The 22,908-nt window shown below is 46.1% G+C and overlaps 2 protein-coding genes and 1 pseudogene across 2 annotated transcripts; all 3 read right to left on the bottom strand.

Annotated features, from left to right (window-relative positions):
• Window positions 1-7,005: 7,005 nt before the first annotated feature.
• gltpd2a (glycolipid transfer protein domain containing 2a) lies at window positions 7,006-9,571 on the bottom strand. The gene is made up of 6 exons (XM_076084992.1): window positions 9,481-9,571; window positions 8,829-8,908; window positions 8,529-8,695; window positions 7,760-7,907; window positions 7,493-7,689; window positions 7,006-7,362 (listed from the first exon to the last, which is right to left on the bottom strand). The coding sequence occupies exons 1-6, from the start codon at window positions 9,569-9,571 to the stop codon at window positions 7,134-7,136; spliced, it is 912 nt and encodes a 303-aa protein (XP_075941107.1). The 3' UTR covers window positions 7,006-7,133.
• Window positions 9,572-11,716: 2,145 nt separating this feature from the next.
• LOC142943478 (F-box only protein 41-like) lies at window positions 11,717-16,829 on the bottom strand. Its single transcript, XM_076085011.1, has 16 exons — window positions 16,686-16,829; window positions 16,053-16,514; window positions 15,895-15,974; window positions 14,953-15,025; window positions 14,663-14,857; window positions 14,516-14,580; window positions 14,171-14,302; window positions 14,020-14,046; window positions 13,552-13,726; window positions 13,237-13,352; window positions 12,983-13,135; window positions 12,802-12,897; window positions 12,606-12,724; window positions 12,320-12,478; window positions 12,120-12,235; window positions 11,717-11,779 (listed from the first exon to the last, which is right to left on the bottom strand). The coding sequence occupies exons 1-16, from the start codon at window positions 16,827-16,829 to the stop codon at window positions 11,717-11,719; spliced, it is 2,175 nt and encodes a 724-aa protein (XP_075941126.1).
• A 3,830-nt stretch (window positions 16,830-20,659) lies between these two features.
• Window positions 20,660-22,815, bottom strand: LOC142943461 (uncharacterized; annotated as a pseudogene).
• Between the last annotated feature and the right edge of the window lie 93 nt (window positions 22,816-22,908).

The following is a 22,908-nucleotide window of genomic DNA, read 5'->3' as shown; positions in this document are numbered from 1 at the left end:
GGTCCAGCTGTGGAGGACACTGGGAGTCTGGGTCCAGCTGTGGAGGACACTGGGAGTCTGGGTCCAGCTGTGGAGGACACTGGGAGTCTGGGCCTCCTGTGGTTCGATGACGAAGACGGTGACGACGAAGAGCAGCGGCGAGTGGCGACGAGCTCCAGACGGAGTCGAGAAGACCTGAAGGACCCGGACTACCAAACCACTCAGTATGTAGCATGCTAGTTAGCTTAGCACGACGTTAGCTTAGCATGATATTAGCATGCCAGTTAGCTTAGCATAATGTTAGCATGCTACTTAGCTTAGCATGATATTAGCATGCCAAAAAGCTTAGCATACCAGTTTTAAAGTGTATTTAAATAAGTTCACGTTCTTTTATTTTGTTGTTCAGCGGAAGGTTAATTTCCCCCAGAGGCCGGTCTGACAGGAGAAGGCCCGGCAGACCTCGGAGCACTGACACACAGATCCAGCTGGTCCTGAGGGTCTGCGTCCTGGAGGACTCTCGGACCGTCGTGCTCTCGAACACCGGTTCGTTTTATAAGACAGCAGAGCGTCTTATTTTTCAGCCGCGGTGATAAAAGTTTAAAAACTATGTTTTTATATTTTCTTCAGTTTTTAAGAAGTACCCGGTTCAGGAGGTACGGTGTCCTCGAGGACTCCAGGAGGAGGACTTCCTGGACCTGCTGAGGTCCACGTTCCCTCAGCTGGCCGATCGGAGACCCTTTGACGTCTTCACGTCGGACCGGACGAAGACGCTCCAGCCTCTGAGGGTGGAGACACTCACGCCTGAGGAGATCTGCAGGAGCATCCGGCTCTCCGGTCGCGGAAACTCTGCCCTCTACATCCGCCTGAAGGTGAGTCACGAGTCAGCTGGTTTACTAAAACATATGAAGATTTAGCTGTAATTAAATCGCAATAAGCAGATAAAAAAGATGCAGAAATAACGACGTAATGATGTTGATTTGTTAAAAGTCTGAATTCATGTTTTATATTTTGTCTCTGCAACACGACAAGCAAACAACTTTTAAACTGGTTGTTGTCTGAATGGAGTTTGTTTGATCCGTGCTATGTTAAGCTAACTTTGTAGCAGCTCCATCAATACTCAGAATAACGTCATATACACATAAATACAGCAGCGATGTTATTGTTTATAACATAGAAGTCTACAGTTAGTACACACTGTGTATATATATATATATATATATATATATATATATATATATATATATATATATATATATATATATATATATATATATATATATGAACGGTGGAACATTTACATTGAGGTGGAAACTGAAATGGTGATTCATTTGCACTTTATAATTAAATTAAATGAAATTAAATTGAATAGACTTTTTAATTAATTAAATTTAAATTTAATGGGCATTCAATTAAAAAATGTATTAATTAAAATTAAATTAAATGAGAACTCTCTGGGACCACAGGATGCTTTTTCAACAAAGTCAGAATGTGAAAGATGAGAACTGAGACTGTGATTTCTGGAAGGATAAATATAGTTTTTACTGAGATATGAACTTTGAACTCTTGTTTCAGAGCGGAGAGGATCCTCACAGCAGCAGTGAAGACCTTCATGGTCTGCAGAGACCTGCTGGGTCTCCGTCCGGCTCGGCCACGACGTCGGCTGATGAGACGGAAACCTTCAGCAGGTAAATACAGAGAGACGAGACCTCAGGTGTCTGGTCACAGAGAGGAGAGACCTCAGGTGTCTGGTCACAGAGAGGAGAGACCTCAGGTGTCTGGTCACAGAGAGACGAGACCTCAGGTGTCTGGTCACAGAGAGGAGAGACCTCAGGTGTCTGGTCACAGAGAGGAGAGACCTCAGGTGTCTGGTCACAGAGAGACGAGACCTCAGGTGTCTGGTCACAGAGAGAAGAGAGACCTCAGTTGTCTGGTCACAGAGAGAAGAGAGACCTCAGTTGTCTGGTCACAGAGAGAAGAGAGACCTCAGGTGTCTGGTCACAGAGAGAAGAGAGACCTCAGGTGTCTGGTCACAGAGAGAAGAGAGACCTCAGGTGTCTGGTCACAGAGAGAAGAGACACCTCAGTTGTCTGGTCACAGAGAGGAGAGACCTCAGGTGTCTGGTCACAGAGAGAAGAGAGACCTCAGGTGTCTGGTCACAGAGAGAAGAGAGACCTCAGGTGTCTGGTCACAGAGAGAAGAGAGACCTCAGGTGTCTGGTCACTGAGAGAAGAGAGACCTCAGGTGTCTGGTCACAGAGAGAAGAGAGACCTCGGGTGTCTGGTCACAGAGAGAAGAGAGACCTCAGGTGTCTGGTCACAGAGAGAAGAGAGACCTCAGGTGTCTGGTCACAGAGAGAAGAGAGACCTCAGGTGTCTGGTCACAGAGAGAAGAGACACCTCAGTTGTCTGGTCACAGAGAGGAGAGACCTCAGGTGTCTGGTCACAGAGAGAAGAGAGACCTCAGGTGTCTGGTCACTGAGAGAAGAGAGACCTCAGGTGTCTGGTCACAGAGAGAAGACAGACCTCAGGTGTCTGGTCACAGAGAGGAGAGACCTCAGTTGTCTGGTCACAGAGAGGAGAGACCTCAGGTGTCTGGTCACAGAGAGAGGAGAGACCTCAGGTGTCTGGTCACAGAGAGAAGAGAGACCTCAGGTGTCTGGTCACTGAGAGAAGAGAGACCTCAGGTGTCTGGTCACAGAGAGAAGACAGACCTCAGGTGTCTGGTCACAGAGAGGAGAGACCTCAGTTGTCTGGTCACAGAGAGAAGACAGACCTCAGGTGTCTGGTCACAGAGAGGAGAGTTTTGTTTCTCATAATATTCCCCCGGCCCCGTAACTAAAAGGTCCCGAATACATAGGGTACATATCCTTGAATAAAAATAAATAACCTGTACAACTAAAATCAAAATAACATATTTAATGGATGAGAATATGAAGAATAAAATGTTTTGATTAAATATCACAATTCTAAGCTTAGTCTTTGTTTTATTTTTTTGTCACACACGATGTGTTCAAAGACCGTTGGAAAGATGAAAATCTGACGATAATGTCTGGTTTTTGGAGTTTCCGAGGGTTAATAATAAAACTAGACAAAATCATTTAATACACTGAATCCCTTTTTTAAATTGAGGATTTTGTGACGACAGATAATAAAGATTTAAATCAGCTGTTCTCAGACAAAAGTAGGAGGAACTTCAGAGAAAAACCTCCGCTCATTGTGTCCTCCAGGTTATCGTCTCCCTCGGTTCAGTCTGACAGGAGGAGGCGTGGCAGACCCCGCCTCGGCGAGGAGCCGACCCACCACGTCCTCAGAGTCTGCATGCTGGAGGACTCCCGATCCGACCGGACGCCTCACAAAGGTAAACGACACGTTCAGGGTTCAGGTTCTGAGATGATCCGGATCTCCTTGCTGACTGACTCCTTGTTTCAGGGCTGACCAAGTCCTCGGTGCGGGAGGTGAGGTGTCCTCGTGGACTCCGGGAGGAGGACTTCCTGGACCTGCTGAGGTCCACGTTCCCTCAGCTGGGGGGTCACGACAAACCGTTTGACGTCTTCAAGTCCGACAGAAGCCGGAGACTCCAGAAGCTCAAAGTGAAGACCATGACCCCCGAGGAGATCTTCAGGACCAGGTCCACCGGAGAGAAGACCCTGATCTACATCAGACTGAAGGTACTCACTGTGGTATTAGTACATTCACTCTCGTACTTCAGTACACAGTACAGCTACTTTCTGCTTCTCAGAGGTACATATGGTACTTTATACTGTACTACATCTCAGAGGTACATATAGTACTTTTCAGTGTCTTTTTCCTTAAAAACATGAACTGTTGCAGACTGGAGACGAGGAAGAGGAGGAGGAGGAGCTTCACCTTTCACAGAGAAGCGATGAAGCCTCCGGTGATTCTGTGATGAAGAAAAGTGATGAAGCCGGACTCAACTCAAGGTAATTTAAAAAGAATCATTCTGCGAAACAAGTACTTTTACTTTAAGGTTTTTTTGAGGCTCATACTTAAATATAATATAGAACTTTGAATTACGACTGAAAGTACTTCTTCTTCCACTGGTTTGATTCAGACACAAGTTTGAAAATGACTGTTTCTCTTAAGTTAAACACCAGAAAGCTTTTATTTATTTAGCTATTTAAACCCTCGAGAGAAACAAAACAAACCAGTGTCATCCTACTCGCACTACAGATCATAAGACATACTGATACTCAAAGTAATCTATTACTTTTTGCTCCACACCAGCCCAGTTCAACATGTAGACGGTAACAGAGCGGAAACAAAGGAAGACGCTGCTGCTGATGTAGACGCCGCTGCTGACGAGGACGGAGGCGATTTGTTGGACGGAGACGACGACTGGGAACCCGATTCGCCGCGGACGTCGAAGAGGAAGAGGAAGCGAGGAGCCAAAGCGTCCGGCGTGGAGCGGAAGTTGATCTCGAGCGGTAAAACGCCCTGTAAAGTCTGCGGGGTTTGGTACAGGACACGAGGCAGTTTAATCAAACACACCTGGAGCCACGTGGATGAGCCGCGGTGCGTCTGCGGAGTGTGCGGAGAGCGCTACGAGTCCGCGGACGACTTGAAGGCACATCTCAAAAAATACCAAAAAACCCACGAGTGCTCGTACTGCAGGAAGTCCTTCCTCACCGTCACCGGCCTCAAGTGCCACACCACCCTCCACACGGGAAACAGGCCGTTCAAGTGCGACGTCTGTGGCAAGACCTTCGCTCACGTGTCCAGCTTGAGTAACCACCGCTGGGTGCACGTGGAGGAGAAACCGTACAAGTGCGCCGTCTGCCCGAAGGCGTTTGGCCTGAGGGCTCAGCTCCAGGCCCACGTCAAGGTGCACACGGGCCGAGACCGGTACCACTGCTCCGTCTGCGGGAAGTCGCTGTACGACCTGCGCTCCCTCACCCGCCACAAGGCCACGCACTCGGGGGAGCGGCGCTACGGCTGCGACGTCTGCGGGAAGCGCTTCAAACTCTCGTGCACGCTTAAGTCTCACGAGAAGACGCACGCAGCGAGGGAGCGGCCGTTCCTCTGCCACGTCTGCTGCAAGACCTTCCTCTCCAACTGCGGCCTGACGGCGCACATGCGGACGCACAGCGGCGAGCGGCCGTTCGCCTGCGGCGTCTGCGGTAAAGGCTTCGTGTCCAACGGCGAGCGCAAGGCGCACACGCGCGTGCACACGGGCGAGGCGCCGTACGGCTGCTCGGAGTGCGGCCGCTTCTTCAAGCGCAAGACCCACCTGAGCAACCACGTGAGGAGCCACCTGGGCATCAAGCTGTTCGTGTGCGCCGTGTGCGGGAAGCCGTGCTCCCGCCAGGAGCACCTGACGGTCCACATGAGGACGCACAACGGGGAGAGACCCTACCAGTGCACCGTCTGCGACAGGGCCTTCACGCAGAGCCACTGTCTGAAGACGCACATGAAGAGCCACGGGGGAGCGGCGGGGGACGCGTGCCTGAATGCACCGTGAAGGTCTGAGAGGAAGACGAGACCAGAACACAGTTTGTTTGTTTTTAAACGGAGCAAATCAAACTTTCAAGAAGTATCACGATACCGATCCACATGAGCCGATACCGATCGTTTTTGTTGTATTGTTTTTGTTTATAACAGCTGATCCACAGGACGTCCCAAAAATCATTCAAACTGCTCTGAAGTCAGTTAAACCATCAAAAACTCTAAATGTCTTACTTTGTTAAAATCATCTTTAGCTATTATTTACATAAAAACACACAATTCAAATTATCGCGAAGTTAAACTTCTCACACGGTCGCTTCTTCAGAAAACGAAATAATAATCTCAGAATTTTAACATTTTAGAACTTCGGCTTCTTTTTGTTAAACTGAAAAAGTGAAAAAAATAGTTTTTGGTGTTTTTACCTGAAAGAATGTCAAACAACACTCGGCTCTACTTTTTAATAAATAAATACAAATAAATATAAAAAACTTCTCGAACAATTCATCGATTAGTTAATCAATATAAAAGTAATGAAACGTGGATATTAACAGTCGTAGTGATTGTTTTTGTATTACATTGGAAGTAGTATTTAAAGAAACAAGTTTGTTAATTATTCGTTTTAATCAGCTGTTCTCTGATTCCAGCGTCTCTAATTTAAAGAAAAATAACTTTTAATCCGAATATATAAAATATAATCCACAGATAATTCATCTGTTTCGGTTTATTCGTTAAAATTAGTAAAATTGTTCGATGAGATTGTTAAACAGCTTCGTGTGTAGTTCACTTGTATCGGCTTCGTGGTGCATTCACTGCCTCCAGGTCGTGTGACGCTCACAAACAGAAATTCATCAAATGTACAGCGATTTTATTTCTTACATGTTTTACTTGACTTCCTGTTGTTTTAATAAAAATAGAGAAACATTTAATTAGTTAAATGTTTTTATTCTCGTTCCACTGTTTTCATAAAGGCGTGTATTTAATGTTGCATTCAGGGTAACTGGGAAATGTGACATTTCCTCAAACTGAGTCGTTTAAACTCTGTGAAATGATTTCTAATTGATTTCTACAAATGTGCTTCCTTGATGAATGTGACATCAGAACACTTTCAAATCCCACGGGGCCCTGAACGCAGCATTTGTTGCCCTGAAGTGCATGTTTTCCTCAACAGAAATTATTCAACTATTAACCACAAAAAGCTGTTTGTGACCAAAATAAACTTCATTCTGTGTAAAAACAATTTATCCCATTTATGACGTTTTGTGAGTAAAAGTGTCGGCACGGTACAAAGTACATTTACCACAAGTTTGAGGTATTTTAATTTTACCTGAGTGTTTTCTTTTCATGCTACTTTCTACTTTTCATTTATCTGACGGCTTTATGTACTTTTTAAATTGTTATCAAAACTATGAAAGAACGTCTGTTGGTTCCAGATTGAATACTGTTAATGTACATATACTTTTACTGAAGTAACATTTTAGATTTTTTGATATTAATACTTACTTATCGTAGTAAAGAACGTCGACGCCCCTTTATTTTAGAATTTATTCATTTTATTCATTTTCAAAACTGTAAGTTGTCATTTACGAACCAACGATATACAATAATAAATATGATTTTTGTTGCACTAAAATCAGGATAAATTACGTAATTCGCACAAAAAAAGGGGGTTTTCAGGGTGTCTCCGTGGGGCGTTCAGGGGAGCTCCAGCATGTCGTGTTCGGCCAGGATTCGCTGAGTTTGTGCGTGCACGAGCGCGAGGGCGTTAATGATGGCGTGCAGGACGGGCGTGGCCTTCCGCTGGCTCCGCACGCAAACCAGCTGTAGGAAGTACCGTCGGTCCGGGAGAGCAAGGAAGACGAACTCTGCAGCTTGACGGAGCACCCAGGGGTGGTGGGGGGCCAACGCCACCATGTAGGCAGCCCTGAGGGGGGGGGGAGGGGGGGGAACGTTAGCATGATGTCATGACCTGTTAGCTTAGCATCAGTGTTTTAGCATGGTGTCATGATTTGGAACCTGTTAGCTTTAGCCTCAGTCTGTTATTATGTCGCTACCTGCTCAGCTCTCCAGGTGTTCTGTACCGTCCGTCGGCGTCCGGTCCTTCAGCCAAACCCTCCAACATGAGCTTCAACCACAGCAGAGACCGATGCAGCCGCAGCAGCGTCCGGCAACCCGAGTCCGTCCGCCGCGAGAAGTCCACCACGCCATCTTTTAGCTCCGCCTCCACCATGGAGCGAACCGACCGATTCGCCTCCAAGAGGAAGAAAGAATCAGCCGATAACTTCATACAATCCCCCCCACGTTTTTTTTGCAGCACTCACCCCGATTTGTAGTCCAGAGCTGTCAGGTGGACCACGTTTCCCATGAGCCTCCAGGCTGCGTTTGAGCGATAGCTCTCGTATCAGCACGACTTTTTCCTTCACTTTGTGAGAAAAGAAACCGACCATCGTCCCGAGCGACTCCATGAACCTGAAAGAGAGATTAAAAGTTTGGACGATGCTACTGCTATCTAGAAACGGAGGAATTTGTAGTCAGTTTGTAGTCCGGGGATGTATTGACCAATCACGTCTGAGCAGGCTTTAAAGTGAAGTCAAAGCTTCATGTGTTAAAGCTGCATTCTCTCTAGTGTCCACCAGGGGGCGACTCCTCTGGTTGTATAGAAGTCTATGAGAAAATGACTCTACTTCTCTCTTGATTTATTACCTCAGTAAACATTGTAAACATGAGTTTATGGTCTCAATCTCTAGTTTCAAGTCTTCTTCAATACAGCATGATGTTCATTTAGTACATTATGGTCCATTTAGAGTCAAACAGACCATAAAGCAGGGGATGCTTTAGGGCGGGGCTACACAGTGATTGACAGGTTTTGATTATTTGATTGATTGAGCAGAGACGTATACGGCGTCTCTGCGTCACTCCTCCTCAGTCCAGATACGGTCACTTCCTGTTCACTGGTTGCAAAAAGCTAAGATGGCGACAGAGTTAGGCTAGCTGTTGCCCCCCGTTTCCAGTCTTTATGCTAAGCTAACCTAGCTTCATATTTTGCAGACATGAGGGAAGAAAATAATTAGTTTAAAATAAGTTGTGTACTTGAGGAGCTGATCCCAGCTCTGCAGGTACGGCTCCAGCAGGACGTCGTCGGCGTTCTCCAGGCTGGACTTTAAATACTGCAGCAGACGGCCGGCCTGAAACGATTGGCCGGGACACTCCGGTATGAGGGGCGGGGCTTCCGCCCCCTCCTCAGGTACCAATAGAGGCTGAAAGACACAGAAAGACACAAAAGAGTTTATCGTGTTTATCTCGATATCCGTACCTAATTTATTTTCAGAATTCATGACATCTTATTGGTTTGAGATGAGTTACGTAACATGTTTAAATGTAAACACAGACGTGTGTTCGTCTCACCGTTTGGCGGTAAAACTTCAAACATGGCTGCCAGGAGCCGCCACAGTCTCTGACTCCGCCCTGAGCTGAAGGACGACAAACAGGAACCAGAATACAACTGGTGGTTATTCTCAGGAGTCAGGAGTCCTAACGTCTAAGGCCTGCTATTCATTATGAGTAACTTTGTTCATAATAATATTCATAATTTAATCCATGATCACAGCTGTCATCATCTTACTACTTTGTTTTTATACATGTGATCACATGTAATGACTCAAACACTAAATAATAACAGCAGAAGAAGTAAACCGACCCTTTAACCAAGTAAAAGTACTTATACCACGATGTTAAAGTCCTGTGTTTATAATCCTCCTGACGTAAAATGTACTTCAGTATTATCAGCTGAATGTACTCAAAGTATTGAAAGTAAAAGTACCGGTGAGGAAATAAATTAAACGATTAAGAAGTAAACTTAATAACTTGTTTATCAGGTCACAGTACGAGTATGAAGTAGCAGAAAACGAAAAGTACAAGTACCTCAAGTACTTCAGTACTTGAGTAAATGTACTCTGTATAATAAAAGCTTCAGAGCAGCTGACTCAGCCAATCAGAGAGAGGCGTGGATCCAACATGGCCGACAGCGACGGAGGAAACTCACGGAGCCACAAGGAGCTGATGAAGAGGAGCAGAGCCAACATGGCCGCCAGCAGCAGGAGGCGAAGCAGCTTCATCCGTGTGAGGGGAACCATGGTAACCACACACACACACACACATATATTAAAAAACAACACACACACACACACACACTCTTTCCCTTTAGCTCCTCAGTTAAAACAAGACGTCGCTGTCATCACATTCTCTCTCTCTCTCGTTGGGGTTAAAGGTCGTCTGTTGGTTCACTCCCACTGCTGCACACACACCTTCACACCTGACCCCCCCGTCCTGTTTATCTCTGTTTTATCACACACACCCACACACACACACACACACACACAGACACCATTCTACGGCTTCTTCAAGGTTTCAGCCCCGATAAGACCCTGTGGTTAGTTCAGGTGTCTGTAATAACAGTAGGACAGTCTGTGGTTAGTTCAGGTGTCTGTAATAACAGTAGGACAGTCTGTGGTGAGTTCAGGTGTCTGTAATAAAAGTAGGACAGTCTGTGGTTAGTTCAGGTGTCTGTAATAACAGTAGGACAGTCTGTGGTTAGTTCAGGTGTCTGTAATAACAGTAGGACAGTCTGTGGTGAGTTCAGGTGTCTGTAATAACAGTAGGACAGTCTGTGGTGAGTTCAGGTGTCTGTAATAACAGTAGGTCAGTCTGTGGTTAGTTCAGGTGTCTGTAATAAAGTAGGACAGTCTGTGGTTAGTTCAGGTGTCTGTAATAACAGAAGGACAGTCTGTGGTGAGTTCAGGTGTCTGTAATAACAGTAGGACAGTCTGTGATGAGTTCAGGTGTCTGTAATAACAGTAGGACAGTCTGTGGTGAGTTCATGTGTCTGTAATAACAGTAGGACAGTCTGTGGTGAGTTCAGGTGTCTGTAATAACAGTAGGACAGTCTGTGGTGAGTTCAGGTGTCTGTAATAACAGTAGGTCAGTCTGTGGTTAGTTCAGGTGTCTGTAATAAAAGTAGGACAGTCTGTGGTTAGTTCAGGTGTCTGTAATAACAGAAGGACAGTCTGTGGTGAGTTCAGGTGTCTGTAATAACAGTAGGACAGTCTGTGATGAGTTCAGGTGTCTGTAATAACAGTAGGACAGTCTGTGGTGAGTTCAGGTGTCTGTAATAACAGTAGGACAGTCTGTGGTGAGTTCATGTGTCTGTAATAACAGTAGGACAGTCTGTGGTGAGTTCAGGTGTCTGTAATAACAGTAGGACAGTCTGTGGTGAGTTCAGGTGTCTGTAATAACAGTAGGACAGTCTGTGGTTAGTTCAGGTGTCTGTAATAACAGTAGGACAGTCTGTGGTGAGTTCAGGTGTCTGTAATAACAGTAGGTCAGTCTGTGGTTAGTTCAGGTGTCTGTAATAAAAGTAGGACAGTCTGTGGTGAGTTCAGGTGTCTGTAATAAAAGTAGGACAGTATGTGGTTAGTTCAGGTGTCTGTAATAAAAGTAGGACAGTCTGTGATGAGTTCAGGTGTCTGTAATAACAGTAGGTGGTTTATTAATCACACAAAAGTAAAAACTGAGGAGAAAATGATTTATTGATGTTAAAATGAAACATGTAGCACCTTTAAGAGTCATAAAGATGTTGAAAGACACATGATGGATTTATTCTTTCATCAACAACTCCCAACACATCTGATTGATTGATTGGTTGATTGATTGGTGTCTTTGGTGTGTGAGGCAATGTGCAAATATATTCGTGCGTCTGTGTGCTTGTGCTTGTTTTTAGTGTTAATTGAATCTCAAGATAATAATGAAGGTTTTCTACGACTAAAAGAAGTACGTTTTTAAGGTAGAATGAGGACTTTAACATTGTTCTCTTCTTAAAGCCTGAAGAGAAGATACATAAAAGTAAAGGCGGAATAATATTTTCTTTTGTTTTAAGGGGAGTAAAGCTGTAACTTTATGAACAAGGAAAGAGCTTTAGGGTTAAAGTGGATTTGTTCGGGAGAATAAAGGCTTTGCTGAGGTTCAGGTTCTGTCAAAAATAGACCAATAATAATCAAGGTTTTTCTTACAGTATTGTTTAAAACAATAAAGGAGTTTTGACATTAGAGAATGTTCTATATAAAAAAAGACTTAACTGGTAGAAAAAGAGTTTGTGACACATTTAGGTGAGATAAAGTTTGTGTAAAGGGTTTAGAGAAGGTTTTGGTTTTCCTGTAGTGTGTTGGAGTTTTCCTTTTAACTTTACATTTCCACCTTAAAAGGTTTGTGTGTGTGTGTTGAGGTCAGCTGAGTCCTTCAGCTTTGACCTGCAGGACGTCACTCAGTCCGGGACGTTTCTGGAGAACCTGAGGAACAAAAACACACCGTCAGTAAACCAGTCGTAATAAAACGTAATGGTAGTCTGAGTCTCTTTCAGTTACTTTGTAGCCAACGAGAGAGTGACGTTGTTACTTTGTAGCCAACGAGAGAGTGACGTTGTTACTTTGTAGCCAACGAGAGAGTGACGTTGTTACTTTGTAGCCAACGAGAGAGTGACGTTGTTACTTTGTAGCCAACGAGAGAGTGACGTTGTTACTTTGTAGCCAACGAGAGAGTGACGTTGTTGCTTTGTAGCCAACGAGAGAGTGACGGTGTTGTGGTTTTAATCAGCCAATCAGAGAGCAGGATTTAACTTGTCTCTCTCACCTTTAGTGTGTTGAGGATTTCTCCAAACAGATGTTGAGCTTCCTGAGTGTCCGGCTCTTCAAAGTAATCCGACACAGCGACCTCGACCATTATAGATCTGATGTTACCACACATACCTGCAGAGACACATTGATATGTATTTAAGTTGTATAACTTATATAACTAACTAATATTAATAACAATAACAGTAAGTGTCTCACTGTGGAAGTGGAGGATGGCCTGACCGCTGACAGGTGTGTGAGTCAGGATCAGCATCTCCAGACTCTTCAGTCCTGCTTTACACAGCTCTGTCGCCGCCTGCAGGCCGAGGTCGGCAACACGCTCCAACTCCAACACCTGCAGGTGAGCACAGGTGTGCACTGCACACACAACCAACAATCAAAAACACAACATTTGTTTACTATTTAGGTTTGGCAACTTCCAGTCAACTTATTATATTTTTATTACAAAGGTCGTTGCACCAAAACGTCCAAAAAACACGCTCACCCAAAGCAGCCAATCCCTGAGTCCCACAGCCGGCCCCGCCCACACTGAGAGCGTGGAGGTGTGGCCAGCATCGACCAATCGTCTGCAGGCAACGGTTTCCAAAACGAGTGGGTTGTTGGCTGAAAGAGAGAAGTAACGAAATGATGGATGAGTTTAAAAGTAATATAATTGAATATTTTAGTCTGTGTTTACTCACCAGGGGTGAGCCGGCGCCACCTGCAGGCTGCTGATGTTCCTGCAGCCTGCACCCAGGGCCCAGAGAACCTCGTGACCGAGAGGATCGGATGAACTCCTGGAGGAGCAGACAGGTAGAGAGACAGACAGGTAAACAGACAGGTAAACATAAACAGACATGTAACAGTCAGGTCAACAGTCACCTGTAGGTGAGGATCTGGAGGCTCCTGCTGTAGCAGCTGGCGAGCCACAGCATCCTGTCAGTGAGGATGTGAGGACACTGAGAGACAGACAGGTGGAGCAGACTGCCCCCTGCTGAGCGCAGCAGGGCCTCCACCCCCGGCTCCACACTGCCGCTGAGACGGGAAACACACAGGCAGGTCAACTACAATACCCACAATGCACTTCCCCCTCACGCTGTCACACCTCAGTGTCCTGTTTGTCTGCTCTGTGTTACCGTGTGTTCTTGTGGTAATCCTCTCGCGTCTCGTCGGCTCGTCTGCTTCGAGGCTTCAGGTTGTTCAGAACCACAGACTGAGTCTGAGTGCACCACTGAGACAGAGTGGTGAGGAACTACACACACACACACACAGAGAGAAACACACTGAATGTGGATCCATCTGCCGCTGAAAATAGTTCCCAACCAATGCACACATTTCTGAGCCTCATGTGACTCATAACGAATCATAATGTCTCGATTTAAATGAATTTAGTGTTTAAATATAATGATGATGATGATGCTATAAGTATGATGAAGATGATGCTCCTCTACCTCGGCGGACACTCTGGCGTTCTCCAGACGGAGGCGTGTCCAAACCGCCGGGTGCCTGGCGACGAACCTCCAATCGGAGCAGACCTCGGCAGCGAGCAGCAACGAGCGCACGTCCAAATAAGGAAGCACGCAGAAGAGCCCCGCCCTCAGCCTCAGGGACTCCGCCTCCAGCTGTCTGTCGCCGTGACGACGGGAGGGGGTGGAGCGGCGGGAGGAGGAGGAGGGGGGGGCTTCTGCAGAGGAAAAAATATCTGGGCTTTTATTGTGAAGGAGCCACAGGAAGTGATTGCAAACAAAGTTACACGGAGATGCAGTTCACCTGAAGCAGGTGTGTGCGTCCTGGCGAAGACCAGCCTCCCCAACTCAGCGCTGCTCCAGAATCCCTCCTCCTCTTCCTCCACCTCCTCTTCTTCATCTTCCTCCTCCTCTTCTTCAGTGCTGTAGTGCCGACGGTTTCTTTTGCTCCACGTTCTCCCACATCCTCCATCCTCGACCCTGGAAACACAGGAGGAGAAGAATGAGGAATGAAGCACATTTTCATCACCATCCATCCAACAATAGTCGAGATGTTTCCGTCTAAACAAGCTTAAATATTCAGGTCTGTGGATCTTTTACGTACCACGGTCTCTCTCGGTCCCGTCTGGTCCAGGGTGGTGGATCGTAGAGGTCTTGATGGAGGTGGACCGGCCCCCCCTCGCCGTCCCACCCACCTGAACCTAGAGACCAGGTCCGCATACGACCAGTCAGTCCACTGGGAGACAGAGAGAGAGGACACGGTTCAGTTACTGTGTTGTTACATCACTCAGCAGACCTGAGGTGATGCGTTCAGGTACCTGTGGCGATGCGTTCAGGTACCTGAGGCGATGCGTTCAGGTACCTGTGGCGATGCGTTCAGGTACCTGTGGCGATGCGTTCAGGTACCTGAGGCGATGCGTTCAGGTACCTGTGGAGATGCGTTCAGTACCTGTGGTGATGGTGGCTGTACAGCTGCTCTCCCAGCCGGTAGGAGCCGGAGACACTGTAACTCCTCTGGAGGACGAAGAAGAAGAAGGAGATGTTGGAGGAAGCAGGAAGAGCATCTACTTTAATTATTGTTTTTTGTTTTTCTCACCCGGTTGCCGATGGTTCCCTGCATCTTGTCGGTGCTGCCGTCCAGGCTCCGCCCCCCTCGGCCCGGTGCAGGTGCGTATCCCTCGTACGGGTCGGTGTGTGTGTAGCGGTGGTCGTGGTGATGTGTGTGTGAGCCGAGCAGCAGTAACTGTCTCTCTGCACGGTCGGCTCGTTCCAACAACGTCTCTATGAACACCTGATGAATTAATAAAACACATTCAGTTCACTGCTCTGAGATATATGATGGTGTGTGACGACAATAGAAGACAATAGAAGATCTCTGGTGGTCACCTGCAGTCTGGATTTAGCCTCGGCCTCTTTCTCTGCCGTCTCTCTCAGGAAACACTCGATGCCCACCATCTCCCTAAAACACACACACACACACACACACACACACGTGTAGACCCCTTTTCTATTGGTGAACATGATGACGTACTTTTGTGGGCGGAGCTTATGTGGAGGCGTAATAATTCTCTGAACACATTTTAGTTTTACTTTAGCGGGAGGAGAGCAGAAGAGAGAGGACGGCTAGCTAAAAACAACAATATGTAGAAGTAACGTGAAGCCACACAAACTGTGTGACTGACCTCACACACACACGCACACACACACACACACACACACACACACACACACACACACACCCTCAGGGCTGCTGCCATCTTCCATTTATCATCACAGCAAACCGCAGCTGTGTGTGTGTGTGTGTGTGTGTGTGTGTGTGTGTGTGTGTGTGTGTGTGTGTGTGTGTGTGTGTGTGTGTGTGTCTCCAGTGATGCAGAATGAACATGACGTGTCCTCAGTCTGCATCGTGTTGTTTCTGTCTTCATGCTGCATAACGTATCACATGAAAGATATCATTCAGTACTTCTGTTCCTGTAATGTTGTGAGGGATGTAAACAGGAAGTACAGTATGGATTCAGTGATGCATGCTGTGGGCTACCACTTGTTTGGTTTTGCCTATATTTATTTATATTTTAGGCAAACTGTCACCACTAAAAACAAGCTGAATGATGTATTGGCAGCTCCTGTTTGCAGTGAACACGTGGATGTACACACACACCTACTACCGGATTACTTTTTATTGTGAGCGATGCATTACTATGTAGAGCTGGTGATCGATGGAGCTCTCGACGGTTTTGATGAGTTTAGTTTAGTTTCTCTTGTGTGTCTGTACGGCTGCAAATCAAATGAACTGCTCCGGATTCACAGAAGATGTAAAGAGTCACTGACTGCTGTCGTTCACTCAGCTCTCTGTCTTTTTCTTCCAGATCTTTCTTGAGTCGCTCCATCATCTCCGTGGCAGCAGAGACCTGGAAGATAAGAACAACCAGACCCTGTTTAAAACCTTTCTTTATCTCTTATATCTCCACGTTTAAAGTCACCCTCACCTGTCTGGACAGGTGCGTCGCCCTCTCCTCCACTTCCTGCTTCTCGCTCTTCAGTCGCTCGCCGCCACGCCTCTCCCGCTCTAGCTCCGCCTCCCTCCTCTGTAGCTCCGCCTTCAGTCGACCCACGCGGCGGTTCACCCTCTCCTCCACCTCCGCGAACGTCTGGGCGATTTTGAGATCCAGGCCCAGACCCAGCCTCTCCTCCAGCCCGACCCGGACCGAGAGCCCCGACCCGGGGAACAGCTCCAGAGTGGTGCAGGGGTCCTCCTCGGGACGTCCCGCGGGAGAGCCGAACATCTCCCTGAGCAGCTGGACAGAGGCCGCCGACGAGGCCAGATCCAGGCAGGCCAGAGGGAGGGGGAGGCTGTGGGCCTCCACGCCCAGAGAGGAGCTCTGTATTTGGGGTACGGCTCGGCCGGGCAGTGGGAGCAGAGCACCGGATCTGGAGCTTCTGACCCGAGTCTGAAACGTGAGATGAAGTCAGAGCAGCTTCTAAAACAGCAAAGAAATACTTAAAAATCTCTGATTCCAGCTCCTCAAATGTGATGATTTGATGCTTTTCTTTGCTTTTAATGACGGTAAAGTGAATATCTTTGTGTTTCAGACCAGATCACCACTTCCTGATCGACTTACCTGCGACAGCACCAGCAGCGTCTCGTAGGTGTGTCGGCTGACCAGGTGAGCCCGGAGCTCGGGCACGGACGAGAAACGGAACCCGTCGCCACAGCGAGGGCAGAAGTAGGGCAACTCCGATGAAGAGGAGGAGGAGGAAGACATGTTCCTACAGGGAGCTGCAGACCTGGAAGATAAAACAGGAACAATGGAAACGCTGCAGAAGAGAAAGTAACTGGGGTTACTAGAAGAAGTGTGTGTGTGTGTGTGTGTGTGTGTGTGTGTGTGTGTGTGTGTGTGTGTGTGTGTGTGTGTGTGTGTGTGTGTGTGTGTGTGTGTGTGTGTGTGTGCTGAAGGAATAAAATCTGGGTCAGTGTGTGTGTGTGTGTTGAAGGAATAAAATCTGGGTCTGTGTGTGTGTGTGTGTGTGTGTGTGTGTGTGTGTGTGTGTGAGTGAGGCTAATCGCTAAGTGAAGCATGCATCTTCCACCCCACTGACTGTGCATGTGTGTGTGTGTGACACAGGATATAAATATGAAAACACACATGCACGATGATGATGGTGTGTGTGGGTGTGTGTGTGTGTGTGAGAGGAATTTAAAGATGGATGGATGAGCAGGAAGAAAGAAATGTGAGGGTGTGGTCTCTCTCTCTCAGTTTATCTCGTGGATTCTGTTGAACACTAACTTCACTGTTTTCTGGAGCTACTTTTGAACTAGAAACAAACACAATGGAGTCCTTTGTTTACCACCAGTAGCCACTTAGCTTAGCTTAGCTCGGTCCAAAGGAAGACAAAGTCCGGCACATAGTTCACAAAAATAACATGCTAACCAGAGAGATTTAGAGCTGCTTGTAGGCAGATTTTTGTCCCATTCAGACAGAGCCAGGCTAGATGTTTCCACCAGTTTCCAGTCTTTATGCTAAGCTACGCTAGCAGCCCGGTTTCAGTGAGTGGTGTATAAAAGACACGACAATTTGTACGTCATTTAGCGAGCAATAAGAGCGCCGTTATTGCTTTTTACGCATCATTTTTTATGCCATGTAGATAACCAGAAAACTGACTGTACGTGTCCTAAAGTGTTGTTGAGTTAGCTTTAAGTTACGCTAGTGATGTTTGTGACGTGTTTTCCGTACTTAAGTAACATTTTCTCTAGATTTCGTACTTATTTTAAGCCCAGCTTATGTTCTTCCTCAACCTGACCAAGTGGTTTTGTTGCCTAAACCAGACGGCGAGACGTCAAACGTCGTGAAATTAAATAAAGTGTTATCATGACACGCAGACTTTCCTTTAGATGTTGTGCTTTTTATACGCTTTAATGCGATCAGGTTGGCTCTACTGCATATTATATATAAGTCCATCATGTTTTATTTATTTTCACACGCTATTTTCACAAAAGAGATCTTGAAGCACCGTGTCAAGTAGGCCGAACTAAAACCCTGGTTTCGGGTCGGGTATCCTCACACTAGTGACCAAACGCCTCGATGTAGCATCAACAAACACCAGAGCTAACGTAGCTAAAATAGCGATATGGTGGATTTGCTGTTTAATCAGACTAAGAATGAGACGAGATTTAAACACCCGCGGTCCCTCCGCCTCACTCAGAGACCACTCTGCCAGGAGGAGAGCGGACGCCAAGCTATCGGAGACGGACTGTAGCTACTTGAATTTAGACGGCGCTAACCCAAGCTAACCCTAGCTAACCCTAACGCCTCCTGAGCAGCCGTCTGCGCTCTCCTCCCTGTAGTCTCCGTTACCGTAACGTTAGCATGGATTTAGCAAGCTAACGTTAGCTAGCTAACTAGCCAGCCGCTGAATGAGCTGTGCTATTATAGTAATGCTACACATGGTTTCTGAACAATTTAATTTAATGATCGAGGCTTTTTAGTCATGATTTTAATTTATCTACTTTACTACGTATCATATAATATATATATTATATTATAATATATATGTTATGAGATGTAATATAATATATATATATATATATTATATGTAATAATATATATATTATATTATTACATATATAGCAAATATTTTCTTCCTCCTTTAATTTGTGATTTAAAAAAGTGAGATCAAAATGTCTTCAGTTTACGTAAATAATTTATTTTAATTGACCACCAGAGTCTGACCAGATTTAAACGTAACACATTATTATTTCTGTGATAATTTAGTGTTTTTAAATCAAACATTAAACCACCTTAAAGAGCAGAATCGGTACTTATTGTAGCTTCAATCACATTTAAACAAATTAAAATAATATAATATAGTTTAACAAGCCGTTCAGACGGTTAATACGTCATGATTTTACCGGGTAAATAACTCAACTCTCACCTGTGCACGTGCACGTGACGCTGCGTCAGTTGGTCAGTTTCAGCCGTTTTTATTTTCCCGCTGAAGAAGCTCATTCCGTCCTCGCGCGGATCGATCAGTTCGCTCGATTCTGAACTGGACTGTCGCGTGCAGCCGTTGCCTCGTGTGTGTGTGTGTGTGTGTGAAGGAGATCCAACCGCCGCCCCGCGCGCCCCCTCCTCGCGGCGTGCAGCCGGTGACGTGCCAGTTGTGATGTGATGGCGGAGCAGAAGAGGGCGGGGCTTAGATTCATCTATTCAGAAGTAGAAATACTGTGAAGTAAAAAGTACTGTAATCTGTGTTTTACTGCAGTAAAAGTACATCAAATATACTGAAATTAACAAAAGTAAAAGTACTCATTGTGCAGAATAATAATATATGTTTTTATTATTGAACAATAAATAAAGTAAAAAGTTTAAAGTAGCAGAAAATGGAAAGTTCAAGTACCTCAGTATTGTGCTGCAGTATAGTGCTTGAGTAATGTACTTGTACTTAGTAAGTACTGTGTCCTTGTACTTACTAAGTCCTGATAACTTCCTGTGCTTTATAGATAAAATACCTGCATGTTGGTTCATAACTTACATTTTTGAACATCTGTAATTGTACTTGTCTTGTAGTAGTTTTCATCTAAAGTATAACTTCACTACATTTAAAGTTACTTCTTGTACCTCTACTTTAAAAAGGTGTATATATATATATATATATATATATCCCTCCCTTTTTACTAATGTGTAACAGTAATGTGTACTCGGAGTACATTTTACACAAGTAATCTTATTTCTACTTGAGTAAAGAAAACTTTTCTTTTAATTGAGCAAAAATATTTACACAATATTGTAGTACTTTTTCCTTCCTTTTTAATAATAATAATAATGGTAATGATAATAATAATATATAAATATATATAACTAATTATATAATACTATTATTGTTATATACTATATAATATCATTATATAATTAGTTATATATATTTATATATAATTATTATGATAATAATCATAATGATAATAATAAATAGTAATGACAAAAGATGAATAGAATAAAAGTTACTTGTTATCTAATCTGATGGAAGAAGTATTATCAGCTAAATATGGTTAAAGTGTAAAGTACAGTAAAATGTGTTTTAATATCTGCTTTAATATCTGCAGTATGTTACATTTATTTATAGTCTATTGGCTGGTTATTCAAGTAAAGTACAAGTACATCAACACTGTACTTAGTACAATACTTTAGTGACATTCCACCACTCATGAGGAGATGTAGTACTGACTGGTGACCACTGGGGGGCACTAGACCACAGGCGTGAGTGTGTGATAAAAAATATAAACTACAGTGAGCAGATTACTGATGATGCTATATATAGAGATATCTATATATCTATATCTATATCTCTCTCTCTCTATATATATATATATATATATATATATATATATATATATATATATATATATATATTATGGGATGTTGAAAAGCCTTTCCTGTATGTCTGGTTTGAAAACTCCCAAGTTGCTGTTGCCACGGCAACGCAACCTTCAACGTCTGTTGCCCAGCAACAGCAGCCTGTTATAAAATGTCAGGAGCGTGAAGAAGGTGAAGATGAAGATGATGGAAACAGACTCGTTGTTGTTTGTTTGTTTGTTTTATTGACAGCAGCATCCTCCATGCAAAATAACGAGGGAACACAACCTCCCACAATGCATCAGTGCACCAGAGGTGTAGAAAAGTGACATCGTGTTTTCATGTTGATCCTCCGTATAAATCTTCTTTATCTCTTATAAATATATACATAAATACAATATCTCTCTCTCGTATTGTAAAACAGCGCGACACAAAGAGGTAGACCACTAGAGATAGATATAAAAATAGAGATATGTGTCATTAAATATTCATAGAATTAAAAAACAGCAACATCACGACATTCTGACGTCACACATTCACGTTCTTCACGTCCTCATGCAGGAAACGAAAGTCCAAAAAGTGTTTGTTTTTTACAAAGCTCCTTTAAGAGAGAGTCCACCACCAGGAGCGTCTCGTGCACCATGGGGGTCCGGAGGCGGACCGGCTGGTCCTGGATCAGACCGGAACACTCAGACCTGAACTCTTTAAATCCACCATCACCCTCCTGCGAGCGGGACTGTCGTCTCGCGCGTGCGCCGTGAGAGTGGGCCAGGTCACCTGTCTATAACATCTGCTCAGTGTGACGTCACATGGAAACGTCTCTCTCTGACGCGTCACCGGTCGGTTCAAAATCCGGAAGCGTGAACTTCGCTCCTGCAGCAGCCAAATCGGAAAAACGGGAGCGCGCGCTCAGACGCCGGGCGCGTTCAGGGCCAGGGAGTATGCGGCCATCATCTGCGCCCGCAGCTGCTGCTTGACGTGCACGCGCCCGTGCCTCTTCCTCTCGTCGCTGCGTGCGAAGCGCTTGCCGCACACGTCACAGGAGAAGGGCTTCTCCCCGGTGTGCGTGCGCGTGTGCGTGGTCAGGTGGTCGCTGCGGCTGAAGCTGCGCGCGCAGATGGTGCACTGGAAGGGCTTCTGTCCCGTGTGGATGCGCACGTGCCTGTTCAGCTCGTCCGAGCGCGAGAAGCGGCGCTCGCACCCCTGCACGGAGCACGGGTACGGTTTCTCTTTCAGTCCGTTCTTCTTGGCGGGAGCTCTCCTGCCGCCGCGCGACAGCTTGGGGGCGCACGCGGCGTGCGCGCCGCCGATGTTGACTATCGGGAACGCGCCCTGCAGGAGGGAGGAGAGGAGATGAACGTCCAGGGTGGAGGGGAGAGGGGGGGGGGGAGAAACTCTGCTCGAGCTCCGTCTTGACCACCGATCTGCCGATGACGTAGCTACCGGAATCTCCCCCGGTAACCGGCACCATCAGGCTCTTCAGCCAGTCCTCCAGACCCAGCGGCTCCTGCTTCACCTCGCAGCCGGGCTTCAGGTCGCCCTGGCCGGCCTCAGAGCTCAGCAGGGAGTCGATGAAAGCGGACACGTCCACCTGTTGCTGCTCCAGAGCCGACAGCGGGAGGAGAGAGTCAGCTGTGCCCGGGTACGAAGCATCATTCCCGGGCATCGAAGAGTGTGCGCACCCGCTGCTGCAGCTGGAGCTCACGAACTCGCTTTTAACAACCACCGGGTGTGAAACCACCACCGTGGGAGGAAGAGGAAGAGGAGGGAGGGTGCTCGACTCTGAGCTGAGATCCGCAGGTGGAGTGCAGAGCGCGGGAGAAGAGGAGGATGTGTCCTCGTGCTCCATCTCGGTGCAGATCCCCACGATCTCTGTGATCATGTTGAGGATCGCGTCCGCGGTGCTGCTCAGCTCCGCTGCTGCCGCCGGTGCTGCCTTCACCACCGGCTCCGGCTCCGAGAAGAAGCTGCCGGTGTAGCCGAGAGATGGAGAGAGAGTGTCCGAAGAGCAGTCACTGAAGTCGGAGAAGAAATCAGAGTCCGAGGCGTCGGTTCCCGGAGAGAAAACTGAAGGAGAGAAGAAGAAGGAGGTGTTATTAATGTTGCATAATCACTGTGATCGATATGCAAAACAGCTGATCAATAACCACCTGTTACTGTTTGCAGGTGTGAAGGTATAACCTCACACCTGCAGCTCATTATGCACAAAAACATGCACATCATGAATAAATATCAAATATGGATTTGTGATTGATTACACGCACACACCTTGGCAGAAAGGTGACCCCACGTCGGACTCAGCTCCGTCGCTGATGGGGCTCGAGCCCACGCTGTCCACCCACGCGCTGCACGCGTCCTCAAACTCCGACATGAAGCAGCTGTCCTCGCGCTCCAGAAGCATGACGGTTTATAAAATGATGAGCTGGATGAACTCGATTGATCAGTCGAATGTCGGGGACTCCCGTTATTAATCCCGTTATCTCCCGGTGTGCTC

Source organism: Anarhichas minor, unplaced genomic scaffold (genome assembly GCF_050575085.1).
Source record: "Anarhichas minor isolate MPS153535 unplaced genomic scaffold, ASM5057508v1 ptg000137l, whole genome shotgun sequence".
NCBI lineage: Eukaryota > Metazoa > Chordata > Actinopteri > Perciformes > Anarhichadidae > Anarhichas > Anarhichas minor.
This window is presented reverse-complemented; position numbering and strand designations above follow the sequence as displayed.